Genomic DNA, 26,508 nt, shown 5'->3' on the forward strand with positions numbered 1-26,508 from the left:
GACAGCAGCTTCTGCCAACACCATTATTTTATTTATAGTATCTAAAGTAGTGATGCCATTGTAGCTTCACAGGTCTAGTTCATTTGTGTTAATATTTTCATATTCCTTTCAAATATGTGTGGGAATGCTACCCTGAGAAATTGACCTAATATTTCCAGATGATCAAGTCCCCCTTTTCTCCTATCATTCTAAATTGCTCTTGCCACCCAGTGTGAAGATAAAAAAAACAAACTTAGACTGATGTCCCATAATATCTTTCCCGTGGTGCACCCTTATTGAATTATTTCCAGGTGGATGCGACAGATGTTCATCAAGTCACTCCTGGCTTCCACTGTTAATTGAACCATAATGGGAGTGACAGCAGGGAAGGACAAATTACAGGAGTAGAGATACAATTTGAACCCTGGGTTCATATGACCTTCCTAGAAATGCTGGCTGGGCTGACAACTTTTGTTTCTTTCCCATGCGTGGGAAGAAATGTGAGATTGTTTCAGCTACACTACATCAATGAACTAATGTCCTTGGAAATTAGTGGTGTCTTACTGTTGACATTTGTTATCAATCATCTTGTTATTTCCTTAACAGTGATGTGTTAACAAGTTACAAATCAAGAGTCATAACTCCTAACTATGAATCATGTCTTTAGAGAAGTCACTTAATCTTGATGAACCATAATTTCATCATTTTCAAAAGGAGCAAACATTAGCTCTTTTACAGTGTCAGAAATAAGGCCTCCACATGTCTGTGAATATTCTTTGTAAGGATATAACTGTTATGCATGTACCTGTTTTAAAAGCCACTTAACTAGGATTAAAATGTCTCTACTTAAATAATTGAATCTGGTGCAGAGAAAACGGACTCAAAGTTAACCAGCTCTGTGCCAATGTGCTAACTGATGATGATTATAGCAACCAAGAGTTAAAGAAGAGACTATTTTGAGAATAGAAGACAGGAATAGCAATGTGGTTTAGTGGTAGAGCACTTCCCTGGCATGCATGGGTCCCTGGGTTCAGTCCCCAGCACTGGAATAAAGGAAAAAGAAATAAAAGAGAGAATAGAAGAATTTACAGTTTCTAGAGATGAGTTCAGGGTAAGAGTGAGTGGCAGTCCTCAAATAAGATGGAATGAAGGGGTCAATTGGAGGGATGACATTACTGTGAAGCCAATCCCCCTTTCTCTGGGTGGAATCTAAGAACACTGCAAGCTTATCCAGCAACAGGGTGTTTCTGTGTTCATTGGAGAAAACTTCCCTTCAAGTTCTTTGTTTATTTTTTCCTTAACTGAAATAATAACCCCAAAGAGAAGCCTAGAACTAAACTTGTCATCAAAGGAGGGAAAGAAGAGTCAAGACACATTGTTGAGCCATATTGGAAAAGGAGGAGAACTGGTGATTGAACCTCCCATTGGTTACCAGTGGGGTAAAAAAGCATCAGAAGATACTAAACCATTCTCCAAAATCTGTTATCAGAAGAGGTGAGTGTAGAGCCCAGTGCAAGGCCGAGTGGGTTGGAGAAGAGGACCATGGTTTATTTGAGAAGTTGAGGACAGTGGCTTGGGAGGCCAGGGAGTGGAATGAGGGAGGACTCAAAGGAAATAGAGACATGAGTGGAGGGAGCATATAACTGCTGTGGTGGAGCCCTTGGCTGCTACCTCTACTGTGTTTACAGACTATGTGGTGAGTGCCCCCAGATTTATACCACCAACCCAGGGCTTGTCCCCAAACCACAGAGTCATGTGTACAACTTCCTATTTGCCATCTCTACTTGGAGGTATGATAAACAGTTTCAACATCCAAAATTGAATTCCCAGTATCCCTTCCTACCCTGAATCTCTTTCTTTCATCTCGCAGCTTTCCTGTTAGTAGATACGCCATTCTTCGAGTTGCTGATATCCAAATGAAGTCATCCTTAACTTGTCCTTTTTATTCACTTAATCCATCAGCGAATCTTGTTGTGACTGCCTTCAAAATATTTCTAGAACCTGTATAATTCATTCCACCTCCCCTCCTAACTGCCTTAATAAATCTCCCTGTTCCTATATTTACTCCTCCTATAGTTTATTCTTAACACAGCAGTTAGAGAAATCTTTCTGGAATGTAAGTCAAGCTATGTCACCCTTTTGTTAAAAAGACTCTAGTGGCTCCTCCTCTTACTCATAGTAAAAACAAAAAATCATTGCAGTGGTTTATGCCTACTCTCTTGCTCTTCTGAAATTATTTCTTTTATTTCTCCTCTTGCTCTTTCTTCTTCATCCTCATAACATTCCTACCTCAGGACCTTGCATGTACTATGCCTTCTGCCCAAAATCTTGACTCCCAGATAACTGCACAGCTTACACTTATCTACTGTACTCCTACCACCAAGAAGAATACTTGGTATGTTGTAGGCACTCAATATGTATTGAGATACTTAATTTACCTTCAATTAGGATATGGACCAGGAGGCTGGTGATGTGGGTAGTGGGAAGTATTTGCTAAAGAAGCAAAAGGAACCTATTTGGTCACGTGTAGGAGGTAAGACTTGGCATAGAAATATTTCACATAAGGCGGTAGTCTAATTTTAGGATCTCATTATTTTGTGATTTATATTTAATATTGTTCACTGCCCCCCCGATTTTAAAATCTGTTTTCTCTTTAAACTGTTCTTAGATTGTTATTCAATTTATATTTTTTGAGCACATACTATATGTCAGAGTGTATGTAGAGTGCTTAAAAATTTATCACATTTAAACCACAGAAAACCTGTATGGTAGGTACTATTTTCTCATTTGCTGGGGAGGAAATGGAGTTTTAGAAAGTTGAAGAGACCTGCTTAATGCCAGAGCATGCAAGTTTTTTTTTTTTTTTATTGTAAACAAATGGGGTACAACTTGTTTCTCTGGTTGTACATGAAGTAGAGGTGTACTATTTGTGTAATCATACATTTACATAGGGTAATGGTGTTTGATTCATTCTGCAGGCAAATGAATGAAATTGGAGAATATCATGCTAAGTGAGATAAGCCAATCTCAAGAAACCAAAGGACGAATGATCTTGCATGCAAGTTCTTGAATCTGGTTTGTTCCACTCTCCAGTCTTGAATCCATCAGCAGAATAATCAAGTCTCCATGAGAGTTATTTTTGGACTACCCATATTTACCTTCAATTTTGGGAAGAGATCTAGAGAAGTAGAATCTGGGTATGCTAGTCATTTATTACATGATAAATTACTCCAAAATTTAGCAGCTGAAAACGATAATAAGCTCTTATTGTCTCATAGTCTCTGCTACAGCAACTTTTGAGAGGGGTTAGTGCAGATGTCAGCTGCAAAGTCATCTGACTGAGGCTGGGATATCTGCTTTTAAGGAGACTGACATATAAATGTAGAACATAGTGGTGGCCATTGGCAGATGCTCTCAGCTCCTTACTGTGTAGACTCTGAGTAGGAGTTGCTGGTATGTCTGCATGACATGAAAGCTGGCTTCCCCCAGGGCAGGTGATCAAGAGAGTGCTAGGCAAATGCAGCAAGATCTTCAATGACCTCGTCCAGGAAGTCAAATGCCACCACTTTCACAACTTTCCATTCAGTGTGGGGCCAAACTCTTCCAAGTGTGGATGTCGGGAGGTGAGAATCTTTGGCTGCCTTGGAGGCTGACTAGCACACCCTTCTCTGTAGTCCCCAGCAGCTCCCAGCTCTCCCACACAGGTCCTTAGACCTACTTTCCAAAAACTCCAGTCTCAGCTTATAACATCAAGTCCGTATCCATCACCCCATCATCTGAATCAAATTAGGTATTATGCTATTATTCCACAAAATTTTGTTATTTTAGATCCCCCTACTACCTATTGGATCATTTTATTTCTTTACTTTGCTGGGCACTGACCATTTAGTAAGCATTGATTAAGTGTCTAGGCACTGAGCTAGGAATATAAAAATTGATAAGGCTCCTTACCACTGGGGAGCTCACAGTGTAATGGATGAAAGAGATGCTTTAATAATTATTGCACAGCATGCTTGGGGATCATAAGTTGGGTAGTTAATAACTTTGTCAAGATGAGAGAGAAGACCCTAGATGAAGGGCCATTTATGCTAGGCCTTGTGTGTCCCAGAGAAGTTCATAAAGCAATCAAGTACAAAGGGCATTTTACCCAAAAGAGAGAACATGAAGCAAAATCTGCTTATTCTTTCTTCTAAAAGTGAGCGGACTGTAGGTCCTGCCCTTAGCCTCCTGATCTTTCTGTACTGCATTCTCTTACTCCGAGAACTTGCTCTATTTTCTACTTTCATAGACTAAATGGGCCTGAATTTCCAAATCCATTGCTTTCTGAGTTACATCAAAAGCTCCCACAGTTCAGATCCTTTACCTTGAGGTTTTCATCTAAGTCTTTGGTCTCAGCACTTTAGTGTGTGCCATTCCTGTGCTTGATATTCCTTGTTTTCCTATGTTTCAACCTTGTCTAAAATCTCCCCATCTTCCAGACTCTTCTACTGGAACTCATTCTAGAAGCTCCTAGAACACTCATGGTCTATAATGAGAAATTGTCACTTACACAGGCTTCTTTACTAATGAAACCTTTATGAGACTTGTCCAGTAATTGTCAATTAGTTGCTAATTGTCAATTAGCAGCCTCAGAGGAGGAGCCATGTGCAGTCCTCTTTGTTTTCACCTGAGCACAACACTGTTTTTCTCTGCTTTCTGGTAATTATTAAATAATTGATGATGGCAGTGTTTGATATGGAATATGGTGTTAGAGGAGGGAGCAGGATTATGAAGCTCTGTTCACTGTGTTGCTGAGACAAAATACCATGAAGTTAGGTGTGTGGCAGATTTTAACAGCATCAGAGGGACCATCCAGATCCTTTTGCATTCAAAATTCATCAAATATTAAATGAAATCAGCTGGCAGTTGGCTCCAGCACTGACTATCCCTGTGATAGAATTTGGACTCAGTTCTTTAAATGGATAGCCAATTGCCACAGAGAATATTGGGGAAGAAGGTATTGTAATGGATTTTAGTTTACTTAGGGCACTGGGAAGAAGGTCCATGGTTGGAACAACTATCAGGTGTGAGAAGGATAAACAGAGAGAAGCAGGCATTTCTATCTCTGTTTGACTTTAAGCCTTCATTATCAAACATGGGAAAATTTCAACAAAAGTAAATCAAACTGAGATTACCTTCTTGAAAGAGGCAAATCATTTACATTTATTTCAATTTTCATGATAAAAGATATCAAAGTTATCCTGCAACAAGCCTTGATTATTTACATGGGGCCACGAAGCCCAAGGGTCTGCTTCCTGTCTTGCTCTAGGCATTTCCATTAAAAGTTGATGGTAACTCTGAGTTTAGATGAGCTTTGTGGAGCACAAAAGAAAGGGAAAGCATGTCCCCTCTTTGCTACTTGGAGAAGAATGGCTACATGGGGAAACAATACTATTTTTAAAGTAGTCATTAAAGTTTCTTTTGCAGCAAGATTATTTTCCTTCCTGGGAAAAACATCATTTCACTGACAAATTGCCAAAATCCACACAGTGCAATGAAATGGCCTTGCTGAGCTGGCTTCTTCCAGCAGGCAGCAGGTACTTTATTAAGCACTTAATATGTGCTCCAAATTGGGTTCACCTTGGTGTTGGGTACACACAGTGTGTCCTCTGAAAATTTTTTTTAAATTGTAAAATGAGGAGTTTCAAAATACACATTGTTATTAATTTTTTTTGAAGTTTGAAAAGAGGACAAAGAACAATAAAATCTCTACTATTTCTACTATGCATACACAACTAACATTTTTAGTATATTATTTCAAAATTTAATGTACAGATTTTTTTCCTCATAATTTGAGTCAAACACAAGAAAGTTTTTCAAGTCACCCCGTATACATTTTTCATATTTTAATTCTCTCTGTAGCTGCACAATATGGCTATGCAATATTCCATTGAGAAGATAGTAGCAAAGTTAATCATTCCCCCATAATGAGCTTTTGGGTTACTGCCTTTCTAATTAATGTTATTATGTTCCTAATTAACATTTATAATAAACCCTGACATGAACACTCTTGTGTACCAGTTTATTTTTTATACTTATTTGCAATGTTTTTGGAGGACCCATAATCAGGAATTAGCTTTCCATAAGTGTTCAAGAATTTTTACTTTCTTGGCCCAATTGTTCATTATGATTTTATTTCTGGCCTGGGTTTTGTGCTGCCCTGCCCCCTTTACCTGGTGGCTGCTCATCTCTCACAGCCCTGTCCCTCAGAGTACTGCCCTTTGCTGCCTGGAGAAAGAGGCTATTTTGGTGAAGGATGGAAACCATGATTTACGGGGAATGGTTGAATGAGCTGGACAGGCTTAACCTAGAAAAGATGAGGCTTGGAGTTTTGTCATGCGTCAGAAAGATGAGACATACTTTAGCTTTAACTATAAAGGGAATATTTAAGATCAAAGGCTTTAGATTAAGAAAGAAAAACAATCATTACAATTTGAGATGAACATCTTAATAATTGGAGCTGTCCAAAACTGGAATATACTGCTTTATAGGGCATTGTATTAATTTCTCTGTCATTGGAAGTATTCATTACTGCAAAGAATAGTGGAGAAGCTTTGAGTGGTAGAGATGTCTGCCCACGTGCTTTTAATTTCTTGATCCTTCAAGAGTCCCTATCAGTGCTATTAGTGTTCTCTTAAACGTTTTGACACTGATTTCAACATTCATTCCTTCTTATTCTTGTGAGTTAGAAGATGCAAGGAGAGTTGCCTTAGAGGGAGAGGAGGAGCAGAGTTACAAAAAAAGTAGAGATTCTTGAGGAATTATTACCATTATTACCTTGGAAGATATCCACACTGGACCTGATGCTAAAATGAACACTGTTAAAAATGGTGTTCTTTTCTGAAGCTGCTGATCCTCTATAAGAATCATGCGACAGTATTTTTCTAGATAGTGACAAAGATTTGTTGGAGTGCATCATTCCACCTTATCCAAGTTTATTCAGCACTCCCACCCTGTGACCAATGACAAGCATTTTTAAAGTAGGTGGAGGATTAAAGTACAGTTGTGGCCACAGACCAGACAGACACCTGACCCACAAGGTGACATATTGTGTTACTTTTTGTCTCATAAATATACAATTCCATGCAAATATTTGCTCAGCTTGGATGATGAGCTTTAGCTCTGGTTTCCCAAAAGGATTATCAACACCTATGGAGTAAGTGTGATTATCACTTCCAACAATGTACTCAACCAGGAAAAAGTGATATTTCTTTTTTAAACATTGTGAGAGTGTCTGTTTCATTCTTGTCATTTACCTAGTGCTTCATAAGCTCACCTTGTGTTGGTACTAATGCATAAAGATTGTGTCATTTTGTTTTAATGCATTTAAGAATCTCTGCTATTTCTTTCCCCTCTGTCAGACAACCGTTGCATTCCCACGAGCATCTCTTTCTGACCTTCAGATTTCTGAGTGTTATTTCTTTTTCCCCAACTTACAGAGGTCATGTCTGTGTTGCTGTTAATATCTAGTGCTATGATATAGCAGAAATAAGGTCTAAAGGAAGTTGTGGTTTTTAACTTTAATAGAAAATGATTATATTGAAACCTGTTATTTTAAAAGACTTAAGTCTCTGAAGCTTCCTTAACTCTTCCTCACTCTTAACTCTGAACATATGAGTGACTATGTGTAGAAATTAAAAGGTATCTAACACTCCAAGACTGTTAGTCCAGGGGATATAACTCATTTATTTTCTGTAAGAACTTTACTTAATCATTAGTTAAGGCTTGCATTAATTAATTGTTTGGCATTTTATTTTCCATGTACTGTCACATTCAGAAAAGCATCTCTCTTTGAAACCTTAGAGATCTTCCAACATTGTACCTGCCAGAGTTCACTTCAGCTTTGGAATTGGCTGTGACCTGGAAAATGTTTGCTTTTTAAACATGTCATGTTGATAGGGCAAATAGAAGTTAGGAATCTAAGGTCTGTGAAAAATGGAATCATGTAATGTTTTGGGATGACCTATCACTGGTAATCAATTTTCCCTAAGTGTTTGAGAATTTGGCTCTTCTAGCCTTATTGTTCATTATAATCTTATTATACTATAATCTTTTATTATAATGGAATGTATTCTGTTGAACCTATTTGTTTCATTCATTCCTTCATTTATTTAACATCTATAGTGTACTTACTAGACATAGATGTTGGAATACAAGCTAGAAATGCAAGATAAAGAAAGTCACTCCAAACTCTTATTTGGACACTATAAAGGCTCAGGAATTTTAAGTTTTTGAAAATGCATGTCTTCAGCATGCTAGAATTCCATGTAAGTGATTTAGTTCACGCCAAGAATAAAATTATAGTCAAGCCGTCCTTGTGGCTGTCTCTTTTGGGCCTTGCTACTTCAGTGGACACCTTGGTGGTCGCTGTTGGCTTATTGGACTTCTTCTGAAGTCTGTGGGTTGCCATGCAGCATGGGGCTATGTCTATGTGGCTTGCTAAGGACAGTGCACAAAGAAATACTTTTTCAGTTCCACGGTTCTTCATTGGACCTTTTCCCTGCTCATACCCATAGTTTTCTTCCCTCAACTGAAAGTGAAAGGTTTAAACATACTTTGCAGAGTGGAGTAGTTTCAAATAATATAGTAAATAGTTTTAATGAACTGTGTGGGTAACAGTAATATCATTTCACAGAAGAGATCCGTCCTATTGCTGTTTAATTAAAATCTTTCTGCTGATGGAAAGTTCTCTCTCTGGTGTTTTCTTTAATGCATTCATGATGCATCTGTCTGGGCTCCCTTGCTGGAGATATCTTTCATTATAATCCACTTATCTAAGTTTGTAATTAAACTTGTGAATATAAAATTTCTGGTGGCAAATTGCCAGGATACCCAGTGAACTTTTGTTCTGTTTCTGAGATAAATCACTCTGAAAATTTGGGTTTTGTGTTTTGGCTGGTTTATCATTTAAAAAGTATTTGTGTTTGTAATTGGTGAGAATATAAATTAGTGTAACCATTATGGAAAACAGATTCTTCAGAAAACTAAAAACAGAACTAGTGTGTGATCCAACTATCCCACTGCTGGGTATGTATCCAAAGGAAATGAAATCAGCATACCAAAGAGATACCTATAAAACTGTTCATGGATAGCCAAGATATGGAATCAACTAAGGTACCTATCAACAAATATATTGATAAGAAAATGTGGTTTACATAGCCAATGGAATATTATTCATCTATAAAAAAGATCAAAATTTTGACATTTGCAATAGCATGGATTGAACTGAAGGACACTATGTTACGTGAAATAAACCAAGTACAGAAAGACAGATACCACACATTCTCATTCATATACAGAAGATAAAAGAGTCAATTTCATGATTGTAGAGAGTAGAATTTGATTATTAGAAGGAAGGGTGGGGAGAGGAGGGACAGAAAGATGTCAGATGACAGGTATCAAAATACCATTAGGAGGAATAAGTTGTGGTGTTCAACAGCACTGTAGGGTGACTATAGTTTGCAACAATTTATTATATAAATTGAGAGAAGTAGAAAAGTTGGGAGCTTCCAAACACAAAGAAATGATAAATTTTTAATGAGATGGAAATGCCCATTTCCTTGATTTGACCATTATACATTAGGTACATATGTCAAGTTATTGTGCTACACCTGATAACAGGTACAAATAAAACAGTGTTTATGTACACATACACTTTAATTGTGTCATGTACTCACGAAGACGAAGAGCATTAATTTCTGTTACATTGAGATTGGACATAGATATTACTGATGGAATGTACTGCAGTTTTTTTTAAGTAGGAAAATGATAAATGTACTTTAAGACAGTTGTCTTCAGGCTATGTTGATCTGTTTAAAACATATTCACAGTCTTGAAGATGCTAGTGGAAAGGATATAATCTGTCTTCCTTGGTCAAACATATTCTTGCAACTTTCCTTGTGGTTTATATAATAAAAAAAATAAACACTCCTTTTGCCTTTCAACTTTATTTGAAATGTTTTCTCTCAGAATTACTCTACTCATTTGAGAAGTACAGATGACCCAGAGTGAAAGTACATTCTACCAAAAAATCTAATGAGCAACTTATTAATGATCAGTGCTCAGCCATAATAAATGAAAACTTTTAAATATAATGGAGGAGATTGCTAGAAAACTTTATAGTCTTATGAACATGTTATTATTTTCATGTCAACTGTGGACACATTTCTCAATAAATTCCTTTCCAACAGTGGATGCATAATTAATCAAGGGAACACAAAGCTATATTTATAGTTTAACTGGATAATTTTTCTGACATTAAATATTTAGAATCTTACATTATAGGAAATATTAATGAGTAATTAAGTATTTTTTAATTTTAAAGGTCAACACATTTGAAAAAAGGATGTATCTTATTTATACAGTCTAGTTATCCTGAATTCTTATGAAGTTCTTTAGAGTATTATCCCACATAAAATTCCTCTCTTTACATAATTTACACAATGTGTGTATGTATACATAATGTACACATATGTATACAATTTGGTAAAAAGAGTTTATTAAATCCCTGTACCTTCAAGAAGGATAGACTACAGACTAACACCATACATATCTATTTTATTTCTTAAACTATCCACACAAGGTATTATGTCTACTTTATCACTCTTTTTAGAATGTAAGATTTTTAAATGGGATGCATTTTCTTTTTATAATTAACCTAAACTCCTCCAAATAGGAAGTTATATAGATTTTTATTTTTTCTTTAGTGATTATGTTTTTAATTTTATTTCTATTCAAACATTAAACATTTTTTCTTTGCAAAAAAGTCTGCTACTTAAGAAATTTAAAAGTTTAGGCAATATTCAACTTTTTCTATTCCTTTGTGTTTTGGGGGTGATAGAGTGAAATATTTATAACTTATTTATAAAGAAGTAGTATTTGTCAGCTATCTGGTGCAGGGTTGTAAAACTACTGAGTTAACTTTTGGTTTGAGTCCTTAGTTGTACAAATTTTCCACTACTCCCGCCTTTTCAAGCACTTTGTTCACTTGAGAGAGAAACAATACATTCTTCCTTTAAAATTTTTTTTTTTTAAATTTCTTACTGGCTTCCTCTTTTGGGCCTCCATTTCTCATATGTCCTCCTTATACTGACCTCTAAATTGGTGTGGCTCTGGCTGTCATTTCTTTCCCAACTTTGTGTGCGCTCCAAGATGAACTTATTTATTCCTACAACTTCTTACCCATATCTCATTTCCCCATATCTATTCCCATATCTCCTCTTCTGACTTCTCAGACCTCACGCATGCACTTACCAATCAACAGCTCCACGTGGATATCTGATAGACAACTCAAACATAAGTAACTGAGAGCAGAGCTCTTCGTTCCCTGCATAGCCTATAGCTCAGTTCTCACTTCCACATTGCCATCTCAATAATGTCTGCATACCGAACCAGACCAGAAGTCATCCTGAAAAGAAACACCTTTCACATCTGAAAGTCAATCCATCAGAATGCTGGGAGTAATGAGAAAATTCTTTGAGAAAATGAGATGATTCGATTTTCTGTGGAGTGATGACAATATGGTTCTAAAATCACAAGAATATGTCATGCTACCTTCGGGACAGTGTGGCAACTACATAGAAGGAAACTGCATACATGTGTTCTTTTTTTAGACTCTGCCTGTGTGAATGAGTTTGTTCTCACTGGGGAATCCAGAGCATTGTACCAGAGTAATTGCTACCTTTCTTTGGTTAGTAGTCTCAGAACAAACTCATTTATACAGCTTCCTTGTATGCAGTTGCCACCATAAATGAAGCACCTCTTTCTTTGCTGGAGTAACAGATATGAGAAATGACAATAGAAGCAGATAATTTTCTGAGAGTTATGTGTGTATTATATGAAGAAGCCCACCTCACCTCAATAGAAATAGCTATCCATGTTCAGGTCATCAGGATGGTCCAATGTATTGCTTGAATCATATGAAATGAAAAGTTGTGTTTTAATTTGTACAAGTCATAAAGACACATTCATATGAATAGATGTTTATGTGTAGAACCTCTGCCCCTAGTGACATAGATACTATAGGACTTGAGTTGCTTTTAGCTCATGTAATGAAATATACACAAAACAGTGACTTCAAAATGAAGGTGTTATTGTCACAAAAAGTCTAGTAGTTTATCATCTAAAAGAGTAGCTATAGCCCCATGAGGAAGCTGAGTCTGACTCAGGATTCTTTTGTATTTCCATACTCCTTCATTTTTAGGAGATGGTGTTCATCTGTCTGATCTCAGGATAATTCTAGCAACTGAAAGTATTATGTCTGTGTTCTTTTGAAAAGGGGCCAGTGGAAAGGACCATATTTTCTTTTGGGATTTTATATTTTTGTTGAACAGGGAGGTCTTCACACCCTTGATACTTCTGCATACAAATAATTGACCAGAACCATGTTTTATGACTTGTTTGATGACAAGCAAATCTGGGAATATGATTTCTTTCTTTCTTTCTTTCTTTTCTTTCTTTCTTTCTTTCTTTCTTTCTTTCTTTCTTTCTTTCTTTCTTTCTTTCTTTCTTTCTTTCTTTCTTTCTCTTTCTTTCTTTCTTTCTTTCTTTCTTTCTTTCTTTCTCTTTCTTTCTTTCTTTCTCTCTCTTTTTTCTTTTCTTTCTTTTCTTTTCCCTCCCTCCCTCCCTCCCTCCCCCCCTTTCTTTCTTTCTTTCTTTCTTTCTTTCTTTCTTTCTTTCTTTCTTTCTTTCTTTCTTTCTTTCTTTCTTTCTTTCTTTCTTCTTTTCAAACAGGGCTTGAAGACCTCCTAAAAGAGCCCTAGTTCTAGAAGAAAGGGATAATATAGTAATATTTGTCACTGCTACCAAGTTGTAGCTTTGAAAGTATCAGAAAACCTATTTCAAGCTCTCTTTCTGTTGGGTTCTCGGCAAAAGTTTGTCCAGAGATAGGTAAAATATTTGAGTCAACTTTTTTACAGAATTTTCTGTGACTTCACTACACTATGCAACCTATTGCATTTATTAACGCAGCAAACCAAAACCAGTGTGATTTTGTATTTTTATGGTATGTAACTATGTACCATATGCTTACATTTGACGTCATGATTTTTCACTACTGGCAGAAAGTACTATTCTGGAGTCTGCAGAGTGAGGTACATCGTGGAAGAGGTTGGTGGTTAAAAGGCCTGAGGAAGTTACTAAACATCTTGTCATTGCAAGGCCAGAGGTTACTTTCTCATTAAATAGAGATGATAATACCTGTTTTCTCCTTCACAGGGTCAGTGTGAATCTTTAATGGGACTCTTGGTAGAAGAGTATTCTTAGCTCTTAAAAATACAGCACAAGTCACAAGATTAGGACATTGAAAAATCATCTCCCATTTCTTTGCTGCAGGGCAGGATTGCATTGGAAGTGTTCCTTAAGTATAGCTAGAGTAAGGGTTTTTCTGAATGTTGAGAAAACAATGACTGTAGTGACAATGACAACCCCTTTGTGAGAACACATTCTCTGGCATACACACTACTTCTATCTTTTATTTCATCTTTACTCCCCTAAAGGTTGTGGGATGACTGTCATCCTCATTTTACAGTTGAGGACCCTCAACTTTTAGGTCATCTGGAGACCTGCCAGGGTTCAGGAGTAACATAAATGTAGGTGCTGAGGTTTCTGGACTGTTTCGTGACCCATCTTTAACACCTTTTGACTGAGGTGACTTTGGACACACTTATTTAACATACTTAATGATGATCTCTTTTGCCACAAAATAGGAATAATTGTTGACAATTTTACTATGAGTATTTAGGGAAATGGTATATAACTTGCCTAGTACAAGCTGTTCACAGAACCCACAGGGTTGAAAAGGATCTACTTTTTCAGGGACATGAGAAATTGCCTGTGTCAATGTTGACTTACAATGTTAGTTTCTTTTGTTTCAAAGGAACACCACTGAGGTCCTTTGCAAGCAACTAACTACCTTTGTGAGCTCAGCTTGTCACTTAATTCTGTATGCCTCAGTTTCCTCATCTCTAAAATGGGAGGTGATATGAATTAACGATTTCACAGGACCATGGAGAGGCTTAAAGGAAGTACTGAGGTCAATATCTTGTGTATACTAGCATATGGTAACCATGTCATAGAGGATGAATTGGAATGCATAACGTTGTTATCAGAAAATGAGCCTGTTAATCTCCTATCATTATTGAGCCATCTTCTCTGCACAGTTGCCATGAGATGGCACTATGGGGATATGCATAATCACAGTTTGCTTTTCTCCCATTCATTGCTATTCCTTCAGGCTGAAAGTAAATTAGAATGGTTTCTGTTTTATTTTTTAAGTTTTGTACCTTCTAAATATTCAAGGACTTCAATGATAAGAATATATTTAAAAGAAAATGAAATGCATATGAAGTATAGAGCACATTTTTCATAGTTTGAATGGGCTTTAAATTATTAGAAAACTAAGGCTAAAGGGAGAAACTGTGTTTTTATTTCTCTTAGTATTCATCAGTTTAGAGCTAACCTTGCACATACATTTTGGATGCTAAGATATATAGTAAATAAGTTGATTGGGAAATTCGACGACCTTCATGATATAAATTATTCATGCCATCATGGATAGCACATCTCCTGAATACCATATTTTATCATAGCTGTAGCATTTTTTCATTTGTGTTATACAAACAGTGGAGTGGAATCTGTTTCTTGTCCTCATTTTGTTTATAGCGAACTTTTGTGTGGCTCTTCAGGTTACAGGCATTAGAATGATTCCTAGTGTCTTCTAAGGAATAATTTAGTGAGTTTCAGGCATTTGGGGGAAAGAAAGGCAACACAGTTTAGTAAGATAAACCTGTGTTCAAATTCCATCTTGCATTTTCCATCAGCTCAGCAGAGTCTCATTTTATTTATGTGTGAAATGTTTGTAGCAGGGTTGATGGAGGAAGCTCCATTGATGCTGGTGTCTTGTTCTCTGCTTGCAAGCTTCTTGGTTGGGACAATGGAGATAATGAGATACAGTGATATAGGTAATGCAAAACCTAAACTGTGTGAGTCTTTTTAGGAAGAAGGTTGCTATTGCATCCTGAATTGAGATCTTTTGCTCATTACCTAAGATTTGTTTTGGAGTTTTTGTTGTTCTTATTCCAGATTTGTCTTGGGTTTCCTACTGGTACTCTCCCTTGTTAGTGACAGCTAGGAGATATGGTGACTGCAAGGGTGCAGTAGGTTCTCCAAGCCATTCTGCCCCAGCATCTTCCATGCTGAGAGTTGGGTCCTGGCATAGGTAAACACAGAAGGAACTGTGAAGGCATTAGGTCCTTTTGCAGTGTCCATATAAGCTTTTGACTGGTGAGAGAGCCTAGGAGGAGACTAAGGCTCATAGTAACCTGTGTTAATATTAATATTTATTTCCAAGCAAAATGCAAAGATTGATGAAAAATCAAAGTATTTATGTGTGAATCTTTGGCTATTCATTCTGGCTCGTGTGAATCTCATTGGAACTCATAATCCTTTAAAATCTCTTTTTGGCTTCCTACCTACAGTCTTTTAGAGTAGAGTAAATATGCTTTTGTCCATCTTTTCCTTAGTTTACATTCAATTAATTGAATATATTTTAGATATGCTGGATGCATGCCTCCCACTAATGAGAATGGACAAAATCTTCTGTTCCAGGGTGATTCTGTGTCATGAAAAGAGTGGCTTCAGTAGAAAGCTTGTCCTGAAACATAGTTATTTTATTAATTTTAACAACCCTAAAATATAATCATTTTATCAAACATTTTATCTAATGTGGCATTGACTTAAATTTGTTGCTATATAGAAGGCCAGCTTTCCCAGGAGTATGTTTCTCACCAGGAAGAAGCTTTGTAACTTCACCAGGAAGTTGTTTTGTTTTATGGTGACAAGATGGATATAGATTTTTTTTTTCCTACTGCTTTAGTGGAATAATTAATTGACCATGACATTATTTGAAAAAAGTTCAGTCTAAAGTCTTTGTTTCAATTCCATATTATACAGTATTAATCACCTCTGTGTGTGTGTGTGTGTGTGTGTGTGTGTGTGAGTGTGCGTGCATTTGCATGTCTGGTGAAAACCCTATGTCAGTGTTTCTAATAAACTAATATCCTGGCTTCAGTTCACCTTTCAGCAAAAGTAGAGTGACCATTTATTGATACCCAAAACTAAGGCAGGCTTAAAAATATCATGATACAATGCCCATTGCTTCTTAAAAGTATGTGAATTTGCCATTACTGTTGGGTTATATCCATCTTTGAGGGTATCTCTGGATGTACAAAGATGTCTCATTTAAGGGGCCACAATTCACAGACAGATGCTAACTTGCAAGGGAGCCTGCAGATGGGAGTTGAGATTCCAGGGCTTCTAGGGTAGAAGGGGAAACTCCTTCCTCCATATCCCATTGCTGAACCCACAGCCTTTTGCACCATATACTGCAGGTACTGTCTTGTAAACATGAAAGCCTGGGGCTGTGCCCTGTCCCTACCACTCCCTGAGGGCCTTCTCTAGCTCTGTGGAAGCTCCAATCTGGAATGTAACAGTCTTTTCACCTGCAGAATGGGAGGAAGGGCATGGAGTGTGCTTCCTGATGACGATGTATGTGTCTCTGAACTTTACACTGGCAAGGGAACTAGAGGGGGCCTGTATGTGCATGCTGGCTTCTGTACAGGGGAGTTCTGGAAAATAGCTCATGGCCGGAACAATTAAGGTTCTGTAATAATATAGTAACTTGAACGTATTTTTACTTGAGGACGAATTATATTTTTCTGCCTCACCCACAAGTTCTGTATGGACTTGGAGCAGACTATAATTTAGTATCTATGTTGCTTGGCCCTTAGCAAAGCACAGCTATGATCAGACATATTCTTGACTGCACCAAGGAAATTTGTCTAGTTCAGTTCTCTCAGGGCAGAGGATTTAGAATTGTGTCTAGTGATGCCCCAAGGGTTCTGTGAAATCCTCCAAGAGGCCACTCTTAAAGACAAACATCACAAAGTGGGCCTCGTTTTATTTTAGCCTGAGCCCTCTTTACCATTCTCGGTATTGGTTTGTAAAATGGAACTTTTAAAAAAAGTTTTTGGTTACCTTTCAAAGTATTCTCTTCATCCCTGAAATGATACAGGCCATTGGAGAGCTGTGTACTTGAACTTCATTGCTTGACTCCTTGTAGAATAGCTTTTACTGACTTGTACTTTGTTACTGCACCCTGGGAGCATTCCAGGAGTGCCAAGAGACTCTGCCACATGCAACTTGCTGTTGTCTGTTTTATTTGATGAAGTAAAGTGTTCAGCACACTGCTCAGCATCATCTGTATTTATGATGACTCCTTGGGTAATTTCCTTCAGTGCTTGAGATCAGGGCAATGGCATCTCTTGGAGAAAAAAAAGAAAGGAAATGAAAAAAAGGAGTTAGACACATGAGGACTGTACAGCTATGGGAGTTATTTCTTTTCTTTGATCACTAGGAAGCTCATATTTAGATTTGTCACTGATCTTTAGCAATTTTAGCTTCTACGCTTGATGTCCTTTTTGTACTGTTCAATTTTTTTACCCTCCTGTGCCTATGTCTCTCTCTATATTTTTTCATAATTTATGTATTATGAAATGTTATCTCAGCTGTCTTTAACACCATGGAGAACTTCTTTTCTTTCTTTCCTTTTATTTAATTAATTAATTAATTTTTTTTTACTTTGGATTGCTTGGGATTGAACCCAGGGCTTCACACATGCTAGGTAAGCACTCTATCACTGACCTCCATTTCAATCTTCTATTATCTTTTAGAAAGTTGTAACTGAAGGTTATAGTTCAGTAGCAGAGACTTGCCTAAAATGTACATGACCTTGGCTTCAGTACTTTGCACCAAAACACAAAACACGAAAACAAAAACCAACCGAACAAAAAATGTACTGGATATGTGGCAGCACATTGGGCTTCAAATACTCTAAATTCTTTTTATCTTCCCTTTCAAATCCATCCCTCTTCCTCTTTCCTCTCTGTTTTAGTCAGCCTTTTTGCTGCTGCTACTGAAAGATCTGACCAGAACAATTGTAGAGGAGGAGAACTTTATTTAAGGGCTCACAGTTTCAGAAGTCTCAATTCATAGAAGGCCAGCTCCATTCCTCAGGGCTGGATATGAGACTGAACATCATGGTGGAAGAGTGTAGCGGAGGGAAACGGCTCACATGCTGATCAGGATGCAGAAAGAGGGGATTCCCTTGCGAGATATAAATATATACTCCGAATCCACACCCCAGTTTTCACCTCTTACAATCACACCCTACCGCTCAGTTAGTCCCTAGCAAGGTATTAATCACTGATGGAGTTAAGACTCTCACAATCTCATCATTTCTCCCCTGAACCTTCTTGCATTGTCTCACATGTGACCTCTTGGGGAATACCTCATATCCAAACCATAACACCTTCTTTGGTACAGGGGTCCCATCAGTTCAGTCATGTAAATTTGCAGTATTACTGTCCTATTTAATCTCCTATATGCTTACCAGATTCTTTTAATCCAACCTGCGCCCTGCCTCCCTGGTCTTTACATCCATCAGTAGTCACCTGGACTATTTTACTAGTTTTCTAACTGCCCCCAATTTCTCTAGCATCATCCACTAATAATCCTTATGCACACTCATCTCAGTTATTTCAAAGCCATTATTTTCTCAGAGTTCTTCTTGGTACTATCCACAGCATGAGGTCCAACATTTCTCAGGCTCTTTATAATATCCCTTCATCCCACATTCCTTCAAGGCTCTTTATAATACTCCCGCCTGTCTGTATTGTCTCTCATCTTTGTCCATTCCTTCCTTCCCCTTGTGTCCTTTCCAGCAACCTCCCACCTCACCAGCAGTCTCCCAACACGACATACATTTCCATGCCTCGTGGTTCATTCTGGCTCACATGTCCTTCCTGATTCCCTCTAGCCCTTCTGATTCCCTAGGCTCTTCTCAGCTATTATAGCTATTATCTTGTGAGAGGTTCCCCCCTCTTTTTCTCAGCACAGAAGAATAATTGCCTTGTCTTCAGTCTTCCCAGTCTACTTTTTTCATGCTACTGTTAGAGGATTCCTCACCCTCTTTTGAATCTTGTTGTGTTTACTTATCTTTCTCCCCCATTCGTGAACTCCTTGGAATTTGGCTGAGTGAGTGGAAGGAAGCGTACATACCAGGTTTTGCCAATCTTGCTTTCTCTTAAGAATGAAAGTACCTGACTGAGGGACTACCAAGTCCATAAAATCAGTGATGGCTTCTGTGGGTAAGGATTGAAAGCGTGAAGGATTAACTGCTGACCTTCAAATGTTGGTATTATGTGTTATCATCTTTATGGTAATGGAAAATTTGTAATACTATCATGATAAAAATTCCAGCAGACAAAGTGTTTTCATCATTTCTGAACAGAAGAAACTTAACCTGATTTTCTTTTATTCTTTTAGGAATAGGCAACTCAAAAGACTGAAAAGTTTGAAGAATGTTTCCAAAGGGTAATCTGGCTGTCACTCACTGGGTATGGAGGAGCACAAGGAAGCTGTTTCTATTGCTTTCTCTCTTGCTGTTCCATGCAGCTCACTTGGAAGGCAAAAAAGAAAATCAGTTCATCTGGAAACCAGGTAGGAATGTCCTGACTGCTCCTTCGTCCCATTTAATGAGAGACCATTCTTTCCATCCTTGATCTTATTTGTGGAATTGTGGGAAATATACAGGTGGGAAAAATAAACCCTTATTTTATAGCTTACATTGGATTTTTATTCCTGCATAATTGTCACCTCTATCTGTGATGCTTGTTATGCTTCGAAATTTTCATGTTGTTGTCAATTAAAGTTATGATTTCCATAGTTACATCTACTTCTCCTTTGTGAAATATTTCACCACTGTGCAGCACAGTTGCAGCAAAAATGACATTCGAATTTAGTTGGTATCCTGTGCTTTGGAACTGTTCTGTATGACTCTTTCAGGGTTCAAACTAGTTATCTATTTATTATTAAATACTTTCTAGCATACAGCCTGTATATCTAGGTTTGGGAGCATGAAATATTATTCTAACAGCTTTGCTTATCAGTTGTGACTATAAAGTCATCTTAATGATTTTGGAAATCCTTAGCTATATCATGCATAATCCTTTATGTATATGAATAAGTTGAGCTGGGGTTTGAATGCTTATATATAACTTACATTCTTCCCTAAATATTTCCTTAATTTAGCTGTGAAAAAATTTTGTTAAATTTAATTTCAAAGTTAATAATTTATTAAGTTAAATTATGAACCCCATATATCTTGACTCTGGATCACTGATGCTTTTTTGTTCTTCTGGATTTTAATTTTCTTAAAGTTTCACAATAAGATCATTTAAAATATTTATTACTGTTTCAAGAGTCCTTTCTTGCAAATACAGATAACTTATACTCATAATGTAGTGGAAGGAAAATGTGATGTTGTAGAAGATCTATGGTCCTCCGAGTTTTCATTTTGGTCTCATCATCTGTAAATTAAATAGACTGTGAACATATTGTCACCATGGAAATATGTATAAAAGTGATATTTGTAATATTTAAATGACTTTGCAAAAATGAAAGTGAATTATGCTTTAAAGGATATTAAGTAAAAAACTCCAGCACCATTAGAGATACAGTCTAGAGAAAATTTAATTGCATTAAAGCCCCTATAAATTAATTTAATTGTGGCTCCAATACCACAGTAGTGATTTGTGATTTTTCTCCCTTATAGTAGTTTTAGGAGGCTTTGAAATAGTTTTAAAAGTCAATATTGCATTTCTGCAAATGGAAATATTTTGTTTTAATAACAAAAGGCAAAAAATTTATCACATTGAAATAAGCATATTTATTTGACTATACTCCTGTTTTAAGTTCTCCAAAAATGCAATTAAAATGGACGGTAGCAAATTTGAGATGAATGAGATGTGTTAAGAAAGTGGACTTAATTTGAAGTAAATTTAAAAGTATATGCTTTTATAAAAGTAGGTCAATGGAACACGAAGAAGCAGAATCAACTCTACACTGAATGAATACTTTGGTAACTGTCAAACTTGAGTTTTAGCAGTGAGAATCAGTTCTATCAGATACATCACATGTTCTAAATGAATATCCAGGTCATTATTCTCATTTTCCCTGGTGTTCATTGCTTCCTTCCCTCTTTACTGTTCTATTACAAAGGTAATAAGATACATTTCTCTCATTTGATTTTACTTCTAAACCAAACTTTTATTCTTAATCATATGTTTTTAAATAGGAAAATTTAAGCAGTATAAAATTGAAAGCAAAAATTCAGACCATGTATTGCATTCTCCAATCTCTTTTGTGTTCTTACTAAAATTTTCCTTGCATGTGTAAGCATATTGTACATATTTATGTATGTAAATTGCAATGCACAAGTATTACTATTAATATTATTTAGGATTTTTTCAGGAAAGAAATGACCTGAGAAAAACACTATTTACAAAAGTGGGTGAGCCCAAGGAGGGTTTGAAGACAGCCACAGGAATTGTGCAGTGCCCCAAGTTGCAATAGTTGGGGGTCTTTACAACTTCTAGGCCTTCAGGTACCAAGTATGGTTCCTAGAATCTTGAGAGAAAATTTTACTGAGGGAATATCTATAGATATAGTGTCTTCTGGATGCTGTGGCCTTTGGAGGGCTAGTACCAACCAAAAGTAACAACTAGGGAACTGGATAATGAATGGATCTTGCCTCACTCTCTCCTGCCCTTACATCTCCTGCCAGGGTTTCCTTTGACTGAACCCCACCAGAAGCTACAGGAGAAAAAAGCCTATTGAATCCATACAGGTGGGCCTCCTGGGCAGGAAGGATGGTGGAGAATGATGGATATGAAAATATCTAGTTAATAGAGATGCACAATTAAAATCATGCTCTCATCTTTCTTTTTGTAGCATGAGTTATGATATAATGTGGTCTTGATGAATACTACATCTTAGAGCACAAAATTCAACCTCATCTTTTAATGATTGCATAGTATTTTTACATGTTTTGACTCAATAAGTTATTTCACTAGTTTCCTTTATTTTTTTCTTTCTCTGTCGCTTTGCATTTCTGTGGTTTCTAGTTTTTTCCTTTTTTAAAAACTAATGACGTTGATGAAGCACTATTTTAAAGGTAAGAAATAGATTTATTTGAGGAATCATATAATCTGGAACAGTTCTGGATCACCACTTTCAAAGACAACTTTGAAATATCAATATCTGTTACCTATTTATCAATGAGTTTACTATATTTCATTATGATTTTTAAAGTTGTTTTTAGTTGAAATTGGTAATATTTTTTACAATGTTATCAAATCCAAGAACATAGGTCCAGTGTAACCTGGAATTTGAACAGATTTCCATGGAGACTCAGTTAAGTATATTTTAGAAACCTAGAAACCATTCTCTAGGTTTAGATTGTAGTGTCAACCATTTAAACTCTGTTGGTCTCTATTGTTTTTCCCCTGAGTCAGAAGGTTAGATATTAGTCAACTTCTTCCAAATTAGTGGCATTTCTAGGTAAGTCCTGGTTTTGGAAAAACAATGGATTGATGAATAATAAGTGAGTAATACATTATGTTGCTAAAGATTTCTGTACTAAAGAAGAGTATGGTGACTTTTAGGCTGTGGAGGTCATTGATCTGGCAAGGCTTTCGAATGCCTGTCATCACTGTGGTGAGATCCTATGATCTATATTTAGTGTCAGGCAATATGTCATCATGCCAAGAAAGGAGGGTCATGTTAGGAAGAGTATTCTTTAAGGAGTAAGGTTGCCTGTTGTTTTAAGTTTAGGTATATAATTATTCATGTGTGCCTCCTTTGTAGGAGTGAACAGATAGCAGTCTCTGAAGCCACAAGTGAATGGTAGTTTCTAAATATTTCTAAGTATTGGTTTTTAAGAGGTGCACTCATCACTCATTCCATTAATACTTACTGAGTGCTTACTGTGTGCCTGACACTATTACATGGATGTGAGATAAATGGATAATTGAGAGTAAGTCAGACAGTTCCTCGGTTCTCAGGAATAGGTACTAAACATGATCAATAGTTAGATAATATGTTAGATGATGAGAAGTGCTGAGAAGGAAAGATAGGGCATGGAAGAGGGATATGTGGTGGTAGAGGAGAGACTCATAGATTTAGTAAGTTATCCATGGGATATCTCAAGAAGGAAGTGAATTTGAGTGAAGACCTGAAGGAAGTGAGGGGATATTGAAGTGATATGCATGACAGATGGAGGGTGCAACAGAGCAATGGCCCTGAAGCAGGAGTGCCTGGGGCATGCTTAAGGATGAGAGGGGAGCCCAGCATGCTGCAGCAGAGAGAACATGGGAGAGCAAGAGGGGAAAGGACAGAGAGGTAATGGGGTCAGATCAGCTATGTCCTCAGATGTCACAGCTTTTACTTTGGATGAAACACAAAGACAGTGGAGGGGTTTTAGTGAGCCATGACATGACCTGATTTTCTTTTTAGTAAAATTTGAAAAGGACTGTTGTGGGAAGCTAGTTGAAAAGGGCAGAGCAGGGAGATCAGTTAGGAGGCATCTGCAAAAATAAAGAGTGATGATAATGGTTTGACCTGAGGTCATGGCAGTGAAGATCGTGAGAAAGGGTTGAATTCTGGATATATGTAGGACCATGTTTTTCTGCCAGGGGTGGTTTTGGCAATGTATGGAGACATTTCTGGTTGTCACAACCAGTGATGCTACTAAGTATCCTAAAATGCACAGGATGGTTCACCCCACAAGAAAAGAATTATCAGGTCCCCGAATATCAATGATGCTCAACTTGAGAAACCCGGATTCAAGGCACAGCCCTCAGGATTTATGATGGGTTAGGAGGGAAGAGACATTAGGTGATTTGGACTTTGCCCTGAGCAGCTGGAAGAGTAGAGTTGATATATTTAAGACGGGCTCTCTATTAAGGAGCTGCTATGGAGAGAATACACAATTAGGAACTTGATATTGAGCATACTCAAGTTTTAAGAGTGTTAGAAATTCATGTGGAAGTGTTGACCAGGAAGTGGGATGTGTAGGGTCTTATTTAGTAAGAGATTTTTGCTAGAGAAGTTAATCTGGGAACCACTAGCAAAGTGGTAGAATTTAAATGTGTAGCCTTAGAAATGAAGAGATGAGCTTGAAATTTGTGATTCTGAATATGTAGAGGATAGCATTCTAATTACTTCCTTTCGGAAGCCAACCAAATGACATTAAAAAATTATTTTGGTAAATGCAAATCACATAAACTTTACCATTTTCACAGTTTTAAAGGTGTAAAATTCAGTGATATTTAGTGCATTTGCAGTGTGGTGGAACCATTATAGCTATCTAATTCCAGAACATTTTCATTATCTAAAATTACATTTTGCAACTGAGCTTATAAAGACTAGAAAACAAATTTTGTTTTGGAAAACAAGTTCTAAAATAAAAGACATTCCATATTTGTTTATTTGTGAAAGACTTTAAAAATAGCCTAAGTTATTCTAGGAGCTTACTCTGGCATAGTGGGAATCCTCAAATCCTGCGTGTCTAATGGGGAGAAAGTTATTGAACCTCTGTGAGCTTTATTTATCTGAAAATGGGTAAACAATCAACATTTCACAGGATTGTTTTGAGAAGTAAGACTATATTGAAATATTTAATGTGTAGTGATTAATCAAATATTATTTCTATCATGTTATAATTTCAGGTTTGAAATATTTGATTTTATCATACAAATTTTGTATGCTCTTTTTAGGAACACAAAAGCAAAGTTTGTTTGATAGTTGTATATGCTTTATTAATAAATGTTTATAAGTAATTTATTGACATTTACTTTCTTGCCATTTGCCAGATTCTTGGAAAGTTTTAATTTTCATAGTTTCTACCCAAGAAATAAAAAAGTGTGAGAAGAATGACCTATGTTCTAAGAACTAAGTAGATAAATTGGAATCATTCGTTAGGGAAAAAAGGAGATGATCAAAATGACATTGCATAAGGAAAAAAGGATCTTACATATGTTCATATTTAATTATAACAAATAATATTTTCCATGTTGAAAGTACTTGAAGGAAAAATTTTATTATATGTTATACATACATATTATATTAAAGTTCAGAAGTTTTTAGAGAAAATAAAATGATCTTGGAAGATAGCTATTTTTTAATGGTGCTATAAGTCCATGAAATGTTTTCTCTGGATCATTTAAATTGCTTCCATGGTTATTAGTTAATGGAGAAGGCATGTGTTTAATATACTTTCAGTGGTGGTGTTTCTTTGATAACAAAAAGTATAGACATATGAGGCATGGGTTTACTGGTAAAAGTTCTAATCATTTTTTCCTAAGAGACTAGAAGCACTAATTATATAATGTTGCTAACAAGTCAGAAAAAAATTATATTACCCAAATAACATAAAATATATTTCTTTTCTATTTTGTTTCCTAAATAGCACTAAAATGTAGGCTTCATGAGGAGGGGAGATTTTGTTGGATTTATTCATTTATATATTTAAGTACCTAGAACATAAATAACTGTTGTATAAAATATCCCCAACACATTAATAAGCAGCATTGTTTTTTGGTGTGCGTGTGCATGCACACATGTGCATGTGTGTTTTGCAAGTTTGAAAAGTGAGGGGACAAAAAAGTATGATCCATGTTATTTTGGAGCTTGAATATATTGAAGTATATGAAGTATATGAAGTATATTGAGTACATGAAATGACTGAAACCAAAGTCAAACTTATAGATTAGTGAATGTGGAAATAAAAGATCTGTATTTCCACATTACTTGGTTCTACTAGCAAAGTTGATCATAGCTGGAAAAGAAGTTCAATTTGTTTTCTTAAAAAGCAGAATAGATACACATAATTAAAAATTAAAACATTACTACCACACTTAAATGAGATACTACAGATGTATCTCACCTACCAGTTCCATTCCACAGAGGGACCAGTTTCAATTCTTTTTGATGTTTATTCTGATATTTAACTCCATATTTTTAAGCAGCATTTTCATTATTGATATTTCTTGATTTATCAATATTAGATATTTCCTATCAATGTGCTGTTATGCTAATTGAGGATTTGATCTCTCATCTATCTACCTCTCCCCTCCTACCTGCAGACTTTCAAAATAGTTGTATCAAGATAGGTAAGTCTATGACTGCTTATTTCCTGTGTAGATATTGTTCTGTACTAAGCCAGGCCATGCACCCTTTCTCCTTCAGCTCTTTGTTTTATACAGAAATGAAATGTTGCCCCATTTTGTCTTCTGTGTGGTCTTTGAGCCTATTGCTGTTTTTCCCCAAATACCCCATTAGAGATGTCACATGCCCAAACACTCCAGTGCAGCTCTTAATACTCAATTACATTTTTTCTTTGGAAGATCTTTGCACAGCCCTCTGCCCCCAAATTCAGTCTGGACTACAGAGTCTGGGTGTTATCCGTGGAATTTCTCTCTTTTCCTCTCATCTTGAATTCCTTCTTCCCTGTGCTTGTCTCTCTTCCTTGCCTTATTTTCTAGAATTGCTAAATTTATCTTCTAGTATTGCTGAAACAGTGTGCATTAAAAG

At 36.5% G+C, this 26,508-nt stretch overlaps 1 protein-coding gene across 3 annotated transcripts in view; it reads left to right on the top strand.

Annotated features, from left to right (window-relative positions):
- The window catches only part of THSD7B (thrombospondin type 1 domain containing 7B), an 842,386-nt gene that overhangs the window by 98,743 nt on the left and 717,135 nt on the right, over positions 1-26,508 (top strand). For all 3 annotated transcript variants that reach the window (XM_079135600.1, XM_079135599.1, XM_079135601.1), the window contains exon 2: positions 19,402-19,575. In XM_079135600.1, coding sequence (XP_078991726.1) covers positions 19,437-19,575 — 139 coding nt within the window. In that variant the 5' untranslated portion in view covers positions 19,402-19,436. The remainder of the gene's footprint in view (positions 1-19,401; positions 19,576-26,508) is intronic.

The sequence above is a fragment of the Sciurus vulgaris genome (assembly GCF_902686455.1).
Source record: "Sciurus vulgaris genome assembly, chromosome: 3".
In the NCBI taxonomy this organism is placed as follows: Eukaryota; Metazoa; Chordata; class Mammalia; order Rodentia; family Sciuridae; genus Sciurus; species Sciurus vulgaris.